The following is a 10,000-nucleotide window of genomic DNA, read 5'->3' on the forward strand; positions in this document are numbered from 1 at the left end:
CAAGTTTTTGGCAAAAAATCCGGACACTACTGTCTTAAGTTATGTAAACTCTTAAGGAAATTCACGGAAGGAAACGCTAGAAAATACATCATTTTATCAGGAGCCCATAAGTAGGAGCATCCATCTTCATCGCTGGATTCGTACGCCTACCAGGAGTAGACGGAGCTATTTTTGGAACAACATTTCGCGCGCTAAAAAACATAGCAAAGCACGTTCATTCAATCAGATGGTTTTAGCATGACGGCGATTGACATTTCATTATTTATGCCACGTAGTTTCGCACAGAGGAGAGTGCTTGCAGCCGTGGCAACCACTTTTCACGGGAATTTCAAAAAACTAAAAATAAACTCTGTCTACTCCTGTGCTGTCCTTATATTTTTACACTGTAAGTGTCCTGTTCTGAGCCTGAGCGTCCTCTGGTAAGAATCAGGTCATTGTTTTTATCGAGGATAAGATGGCAAGCTAGAAATGCACATTTATTTTTTTCTTCTTTAACTCCATCCTGGACTCTTGCTTGAAAAATTATTCTGAAGGCACATAGATTAGCCTGGTGGATTACTGGTTTCACATTTTTGAGTTTGCGGGATTCGAGTTACAAAGGGTTCGAGTTGAATAGCGGAAGTCAACTCTACTTTAGATTGGGATTGTGCCCGTTTGAAGACTATACCCACCAGCTGATCTTTGCTGTAATTTGTCAGGTCCCCTGAAGAAATCCTTGAACTTGGCCTGCTTCAACCCGCACACGAAATGGAGAGACGAGGTCAGTGCTTACTTTGCTTCGAAGAATTCAGCCCAGGCTTATAGTTTTCAGTTTTCCTCTCTCGTTATCTTTCTTTCCGTGAAGAGGATTTAAATTGTTGACAAAGGCTTGACATTAATTACTTACATTATGTTTGCCTCGCGAATGTCCAAAATCAATTCGCAACTGCTTAAAGTGGCTATGAAACGAAAAATAACTGAAGCTCATCAGATAGGCCCTTGAATGCGAACAAAGAAAAATGGAGGATTATTGGATTGTGGTAGTGTAGATGGCCGCACTGATGATTTATGTTTCTATTTATTTATTTATTTATCATTATTTTTTGGTATTTTCAGTTACCAATTTGTAACTAATATCTACCGTGATGGGCATGTCTCTTTGTAAATTATGTATTTAGATTTAGAATGATCTCATGCGAGCTATTCCGAGTGTGTGGCAGCAGATCGAGGTGGATCAAATCAGGAAACTTTATCACTCCATCGCTGATGGCCTGGACAATGGAATTAGAATTAACAGCCATCTTACTGTATGTTAAAGTCGTAATGATTACAACCTTAGATTGGTGGCAAACTGTGAAAAAACTTAAGCGCAGAAAAATGTGAGCAAATTCTGCCACATTGAAAGTGACGAATTGTTGTGTCTTGACTGTACATTATTAGTCCCAGGTTTGAAATAGATCGCTTAAATGGTTTGTGATTTTATATATGTTCCTACCATTACAGCTTATCATTTCATCACTTGTCACAGACTGTAGTCGACTGCAGTTTCCGCGCTCAGGCTTCTTTGAAACTGCGATGATCTCACTTAAAATAAATCAGAAAAGTCTGCAGACAGCAGACTCAGATGGCGGCTTGTTGATAAAGGAATTCGAATCTCGGTGTTTGTTGGAAATTCTGATAACAAATCACAGGTTAAAACCGAAAAATTTTTGCCTTCTTTCTCACGAAACAGAAGTGGATTTGAAAGGTTCACCAATATATGTTACTGAAATCATATGCATTGCCCACTCTCAGTTCATCATTGAGGGCTGGAATTAACCGGCAGCACTTGGTTAGCATGGTGACATCAGTTTCATGGAAGGTTGACCATTCAGACTAAATAATCCCGGCTAAACTGGGGAAATTTGGTCAGTGTTCCCTTGGAAATTAATAAAGTGCGAGACAGATCACCACCTTCATAAATAGAAAGGGTTCAATAACAATGGCATTGGGAAACGATATATATATATATATATATATATATATATATATATATATATATATATATATGTATATATAATATATATATATATATATATATAGTGAATAAAAAGGAAGCGAGGACGGACAACTTCTGACGTTAAAAAGTTAAAAAATTAAAAATTTACTAAAACGTTTCGGTCAAAGACCTTCTTCAGTTATGACAACTTTTGAATAAAAACGAAACTTAAATAAGATTTAGGCGCTAACAATTACACAATACCAATAAAATAAAATCAGTGGTGGTAGATCCCACATATTGCAGAATTAGGTTCCGTAATCACAAGTCTGCTATGCTTACCAACAAAACAACTTGCGAAGTAGCAGTGCATTTTAACAAAATCCCACATACCCTAGATGATTTTTCATTTCAATGCATTGATCAGGTGCAGGCTTCATGCAACTCTGAAGAAATCGATAGGCTTTTAATTACAAAAGAGGCTTATTGGAGTGCTCAGCTGTTCTCTCTAGCACCCCACGGCTTAAATAAAAGGAAGGAATTTCATTCAAAACACAGAATTTGTTACAATTAGTTTCCTTTCCCATAGTGTACATTCCTACATGATTAACCGTTCTAAGGCCCTTTTCTTGGATTTCTTCAGGCCCTTAGGTTTTAGCTGAACTCAAAGGCCCTAGCCGGGGAGCTCATTATGATTTATATTGTTTAAGGGCCCCTCTAGGGGTTTTGTTAATTTTTTTGCTTCGCTAATTTAGCTTTTTTGTCATGTACAAATTAGCACCACTTTTTGTTCTTCTTTTTTGCAATCTTATATATTGTTTTGACAGCTGTCACTTGGTATTGTGTAATTGTTAGCGCCTAAATCTTATTTAAGTTTCGTTTTTATTCAAAAGTTGTCATAACTGAAGAAGGTCTTTGACCGAAACGTTTTAGTAAATTTTTAATTTTTTAACTTTTTAACGTCAGAAGTTGTCCGTCCTCGCTTCCTTTTTACTCACTACAGTCGTTCATGTCGTGAGGTTTGGACTAGGAATCTTGCAGATCCTCCTGACGTGGTGACACCTTTGTTGGCCTGAGAGACTCACTAACAGTTGTATATATATTTTTTTTTTTTTTTTTTTTTTTTTATCCCAAGAAACTATCGACAACCAAGAATTATTACTACGAATAGTGGAAGGAGGAGATTATAAAAGAGTTAAAGAGAGAGTGACGGCAACGGCTTTGATGAATTGTGGAGAAAACCCTCTGTTGTTGTCAATGAAAGTAAGATGTTTTATTTGTAAAATATAAATAAACCGTTCGTTTTAGAAATGAGGATTTTATCCTCTTCTGCGTAGTAACACAAGGTGGTCAAACGTCCTGAAATCACGTACGTATAAACCACTGGATATTTAAGGAACACTGAAAAAGGAGAGGGAGGCGAGGTAGCAGATTTTGTACCCCAGCCCTCCTCTCTTCCAACGATAATCGGCTAGTGAAATGACGTAATGCAAATGTACAATTTAAATTCATTTTCATTCTCCATTGTCTACTCCAAAACGAAAGGAAACCTTACTTTCGAAGTCAACAAACTCTAACAGAATTCTATACCCAGTGGTTTTAATACTTTCAGTGAGGAGCATGAATTTTTTCAAAAATTGTATTTCGTCTACTGCCTAATCCAGAGATATAGTGGCAAACGAACTGGTAATCCTAAAGTTCAACAGCGCAACCTGACAGAGGTTGTCTGACGAGATTGCTGAGGCTTGATAAATTCCATAAAATTTCTGTGATGTTGGTGTTCTTATTTGTTCAGGTCTCTGAGAAGCTGCGTGAACGAGCAGCCAAACATGAAGCCAATGAAAGTGATTTCAATGCGCTCGCCGAACAAGTGGAAGAGTTCACACTGCGTTTCTTGGATCCATTGAAACATTTTAATAAAAATACTCTTCGGATATTTTGTAGCAATCCTGAATTAGACATAATATTTGAGACCGCAACAAAGCTTGGGCAGAAAAAGGTAACCACTGTTTTATTCATAGAACCCAGAGGCTTTAAAGTATTCGTTGGTGTTGCGTTTTTCTTGTATTAATTTCGTTTCTTGCAGTTTTTCGACCATCCTTTAGTCGGCATTATTTTGAGTCAAAGATGGTATACCAAGATTGGACGCACCTGGAAAATAGATAAACCTGGCCTCTGGTTGTTTCTTAACATATGGTGTCTTATTGATGTTGTACTTTTTCCGCTGTCATTCTCGATGGCTCTGATCTTAGGTAATGCCAATTTCAATTCTTTTAAAATTTAGAATTTGTTTATTTCCCATACTATGTGCTTAAATAAAGAGGGCGAGGGTTAGACATACGATTTTTAGTTCAGCGTCTCAACTGTGGACCACCATATCAGTGATGATAAGTGAAACAACACTGCAGCTTAGTTGGCGGCTAAAGGAAGATTTTGCAGCTGAGAAAAGAAAGCCAGCAAAAGTATCATGTTTGTGCAAGTTTGAAACTCATGACCATCAGGATATATGTATTTAGTATCACCTAACTAGTGGACTAATGCAAATCCTGCATTTTGATTGGCTACGCTACTAGAGGACTATTGGTAATAGTCCTCGAGTAGCGAATAGCGTGACTTTTTCTTTCGTTTTATTCCCAAATAAATATTTCTTCAACTTTCATTTGCTAATTTTATTATTGCCTTTCCTATCCGACTTGTTGGGTGCTACTAAACCAACTGGACCCTTCGCCCTCAAGGGCCACGAGTCAATAGCCCATTCGGCTTCGCCTCATGGGCTATTGACTCGTAGCCCTTGCGGGCTCCGGGTCTAATTAACTATTAGACCCTTTGCGGGCTACGGGTCAATAGCCCATGAGGCCAAGCCGAATTGTTTTAGTATCACCCAACTAGTCGGACTGAAAAGGCAATAGCAAAGTTAGCAAATGCAAGTTGAAGAAATACTTATTTGGGAAACTGTTACATCATTTCATTTCACATAATCAGTACATCCCGAATAGTACATATGTGTATACGCCCCCAGGCGTCTTGCTCTAAGTTTAAAAGATTGTGAAATCACTACCGTTCGCAGCCTGCAACTTCCATTTAATTTTTGCTCTTCTTACCATTGTGTGACAATAGTATTGTGGATCGCGACCTAGTGATTAATTTAATAATTAACAGCGGGGGCAGTTTTGGTGTTAACTATTACTAGACAGAATATAGAACGCTTACTGTGAAGTGCCTCTTGGATCTATAAAGGCAACTCATAACCAAATCATTAGTGGTCTCTTAACAAAGGAGACACCTCTCGTCAGTTATTGTTTCCAATGGCTTTCCATTTTCATTTGTGAAGAGTGTTACGAAAACCGAGAAACGAACGGCCGCGGGAGAACCTACACCTGAAATTAAATTTATTGCGGTGCTACCGTAGATGAAAGGGCTATCAGAGATTCTCTGCCGTTGCCTACAACAACAGGGCATACTTACTATTTTCAAATCCGACGCAACACTTAATTCACACTTAGTGCGACCTAAGGACAATGTCGATCCTTACATGTAAGAGCAAAGAGGATGACTTTTTACTTGCTCTGTATCCTTTGCTTATCTCAACAGACTGGATAACTCCTCGTTTGAGAGCGATGTTCCAACGTAAGTGAAATTTATTCTTAGTAGGAGTGGTATCAATGCAAGATGAAACGAGTGAGACCGTCGTCACTTTACTGGCCGTCTGCTGTCCTTTAAAGTCGTTATCACTTGCTGTTGCTTTTACGTGGGATATCATAGGCAGACCACGTTGAAAATTCGGTCGGGTTTCGTTTAATCGGAGTCATTTTTGGTAATTAGCCACGTGCTTGTGATTGTCACTGAAGGCCTTTTTGTGGGGGTTACTACATGGGTGGGTGACCCCATAGAATACAGTACCCCATTTTGATGACTTTTGAGACAAAAGATCAAAGATTAATGTTTTGCGCGCGTGACCTCAAGTCAAAAGTCAAGTCTCCAGATTTGCTGGTTTAAATTGATTAACTAGGTGGCGGGAAAGCAGTAGAGACGCTGAGGTAGAAACTCGCCGAAATTAACACCGTTAGACCTGAAAAGTAGATAGACAGCGAGGAATACAACATCACGTAAAGCTTACTTTCGTTTATTGTGAAACGATAGTGATTTGGGTCTTTAAAAACAACCCAGTTTCTTTCCTATACAAAGATTTATAATTCAGGCTGTTGTAACACAACACCTCATGATCACCTGTGGGGCTCTTGTGGGCAAACTCTCATCACCTAATTTGCCTTACGGTATCATTTTTGATAGTACAAAGCAACACTGCTTGTTATGCTGTGCTTAGTGTTGACGTAAGCATTTTATTTGAGTTAATTTGTTAGTATAAACAACGCATACCATGTGAACGCTTCCAGGAGTCTCGTTCTCACATTTTCCAAGCGGGCATAAGTTGTTCATCTTAATTTCGTCTCCTTTGACTTATTATTATTTTTATTTGTTTATTGATTGATTGATTTTTTTGAAAAACAAAAACAGGTCTAAGACGACAACAAGAAGAATCAGACTCAGGGCCTATTAGTAAGTATATATTGTGTATATATTGTGTATATAAGGTATATAGTGTAAGGCATTAATTAAAATATCAGGTTGCTTATATCTTTTAAATGGTCAGGTAATCGCTTTGAAGTAGGGGTGCTAGAGAAGTGACATGAAGTAGAAGCTGCACTCCGCAGTTGTACTTCGTAGGTGCAACTCGTGGAACAAACTGTGTTTAGATGAATATTTCATTCTTTTGAGCTCGCTTTTACTAATACTAAGGACGTTTTGGTGATTGCTTCCTCATCTGCTCGTAGATTTGATTACATATTTATTTATTTATTTATTTAAAAAACCCCAGCCTATCACGAGAGGAAACAGTGTCAGACTCAGACTCAGAACCTGTTGGTTAGTATATTATTATTATTATTATCATTATTATTATTATTATTATTATTATTATTATTATTATTACTATTATTATAATTACTGTTATTATTATTATTATTATTATTATTGTTACTATTATTATTATTATTTTTATTATTATTATTATTATTACTATGCAGTTCGTAAAGGTATGGATGCTAAAATAGAACCACATAGGGCGCGCAGTGTAACCTATGCGATCTGAGGGAACTATCAAAAGAAAACTACTGAATTAAAAAATAATTAAATAAAAAAAGTAAGTAAATTAGCGATAAAATATGAAAAAATCTTACGTACAATCTAAAGCTCTCTCATACTAAAACTATATTGAGCTCCTATACTATTCCAACGGGGAAAGTCAATTGGCGGTAGCTTTGAAAGTTCTCACTATGTTGAGAGAACTCGAGATGGTAGCCTTCTGCATCCTTCTCAAAACGTCATAGATAGCCCCTACTGCCAAAGAGCTTCGTCATTGTCAGGTCTACATCCCTTGACCACCCCCCCCCCCCCCCCCAGCACGTCAATGATGATGTTACATTGTTCAACGTCATAGCCAGGGTACTGTTTCTTTAGCTCAAATCGCAGTGGCCCGTACTTGACCGTCTTCTATTATTATCTTGTCTTCTGTTCTTAGAAGTAACATTATTATTATTAACACTATTGTTGTCTTGTTATTATCCGTCTTCTATTATTATTTTGACCGTCTTCTATTATTATTATTATTATTATTATTATTATTAATATTATTATTATTATTATTATTACTATTCGATAGTCTAGCCTGCGAACGCAGACGTATTTCCGGCGGTCGTTTCTCTCCCCCAAAAAATAGCGCCTGCGAAACCGAGCTGCAAAACGATTTCTTTGACGTAACTACTTTTGTTCTTTATTTTGGCCAATCACGTTGCATGAGAGAACATAGAGTCGGGTGATCTCCGCGCAATTCGTGTTATCGTTGTTACTAGCGAACCTTTGAAACAAACGACTAGCCAAAGATTCCCTGCAGTGGCGAATGTTGCATTCTTGGACGGACAAAATGTTTGGTTGTAAAGGAGAAGATAAGAGCATTTGGTAAGAATATTTTGGACATCTCCTCTTTGATAATTCGAGCCGATTTATGCGGGCTAACAGCCTCAGGAAGTGCTGTTATCGACCGATACGATACAAGAAAGCCGTACGTAAAGTGGACGAGGTGAAGAAATGTTTGCGTTTTGGTGACGCTTGCCCGAATTTTTCGCCGTAGTAAACGTATCTAAGAAAGTAACCAGTAAAATCGGCCCGAACGCATTTTAAGCGCCGGAATATACATACATACATACATACATACAGTAAAGCAGGTCAAGAGGAAAGAACCAACTTTACAGTACAGCTGATGTGGACCTACTGTAATAAAATTAACAATACATACATATGGTAGTGATTATACTTTAGATAAATAACATAATCCGGATTGCGTTGGCCCTTCACCAATTCTAGCGCTCGTTTTTGCACCACCAAGACCACAAAACGTCGTTAAAGAAGCCTTTGGGATTTTCACTGAGAGCTTAATTATTGTACAAATATTTACTTCAACATTGCTTCCTAAAGCGGAAACTCAAGGCGCTGACTTGAAGGCATTGTCTCTTCCAGGGTCAGAGAAAAGGAGACCAAAGGACATCTTAATGTAGAATATTTTAGTAAAGAATCCGAAAAGAATTGGTAATGGTAAATCACAATCACAATATTTTCTCCAGAAGAGTTCCTCACTGTCGAAAACACCACAAGCAAGGAATTTCCAAATCTTGAGGGTAAATTGACGAAAACATCACGTTCCTTCAAGACCGCAACATACTTGATCGCATCCTCCTAGTCGCTTCTTAACTTTTAGATACCGAAAATCTCACAATCGCTTATAATATCCTCCACATTCCCCGCCATTAATCTTACTTGTGTTTACGTGGACAACGCGCAAGTACTTTGCGCGTTCCCGGCGTGTTTGCTTTGGAGATTTAAGAGCCTAATTCTGATTGGCTAAAAATTCAACGTCACAGAAATTGTTTTGCAGCTCGGTTTCGCAGACGCTATTTTTCGGGGGAGAGAAACGACCGCCGGAAATACGTCTGCGTTCGCAGGCTATCGATAGTCCATCGATATATCGATGATGACTTGTAAATGTGAGTACCTTATTACATGGAATTTTCGAGACACGTTAATTTCGCGATTTTACGATGCGCGTATTTCGAGACACTTAAATTTCGTGATTTTGCGAAATTCTTGTGCTATGAATCACTTTAATTTCGCGATCTTAAGTAGGACGCTAGTTAAAGGCATTTAACTTATCCTTGAAGCAATAACGTCAAAATTTACAACAAGAGATGCAGCGACGGGTCTATATGAGAACAATAACAAGTTCTAACTTTCAAAAAAGAAACGACAGTTTTCAATTTACAAAACATGTTTCGACATACTCATGTCATCTTCAGTTGCAAATGAGCTTTTTCAACGGTTGTACATTTGAATTTATATTAAGGTACGTTACAAAATTACGTTTCAGAACTTGCTTACAATTTGAATATGAAGTATGAAATGCGCAGAAAACAAAAATAGCGCACATAGCAATAAAATAAAAGACAAAAGAGCAACGTAATTAAAAAGTAAGAGACAAATCTAAATGCCTCAACTGCTGATTAAGAATGGGATTTTCCCACTTAATGTGCAATGCCTCTTTTATCTTAATTTAGAATTTTGAGGCGGCAGAATCTAAGATCGTCAAACATTCTGTATTACAAGAGTCATGACAGACAGGCCCTAGATGACTGCAGGTGTCTGTTAATCTCGTACCCAGAGCTCGCACGGTCATACGGAAGGGAGATCTGGTAAAGATCAATTTCAAGCATGCTCAGCGCCAGCGAGGCCCGAAATACGGGCTTTTCTATCACTGTGCATGTTCGTACTCTCTGTTGTGATTTTGGGTGATTCTGCGGAATAAACATGGATTTCGAGAGTATTCTTGAAGAGATTCCTTTGGGTAGAGGACAAGGAAACCTTAAACTTAAGCCGAAACAGAGAGAGGCGCTACAGGCGATTGTTTTTGAACGGTCGAGATTGTTTAATTGTTGG

At 38.0% G+C, this 10,000-nt stretch overlaps 1 protein-coding gene across 1 annotated transcript in view; it reads left to right on the forward strand.

The window, feature by feature from the left end:
- The window catches only part of LOC137971046 (uncharacterized), a 60,766-nt gene that overhangs the window by 21,779 nt on the left and 28,987 nt on the right, over positions 1-10,000 (forward strand). The window contains exons 5-10 of the mRNA XM_068817767.1: positions 699-760; positions 3,093-3,220; positions 3,753-3,956; positions 4,044-4,209; positions 5,549-5,584; positions 6,473-6,514. Coding sequence (XP_068673868.1) covers positions 699-760; positions 3,093-3,220; positions 3,753-3,956; positions 4,044-4,209; positions 5,549-5,584; positions 6,473-6,514 — 638 coding nt within the window. The remainder of the gene's footprint in view (positions 1-698; positions 761-3,092; positions 3,221-3,752; positions 3,957-4,043; positions 4,210-5,548; positions 5,585-6,472; positions 6,515-10,000) is intronic.

The sequence above is a fragment of the Montipora foliosa genome, chromosome 9 (assembly GCF_036669935.1).
Source record: "Montipora foliosa isolate CH-2021 chromosome 9, ASM3666993v2, whole genome shotgun sequence".
NCBI classification, from domain to species: Eukaryota; Metazoa; Cnidaria; class Anthozoa; order Scleractinia; family Acroporidae; genus Montipora; species Montipora foliosa.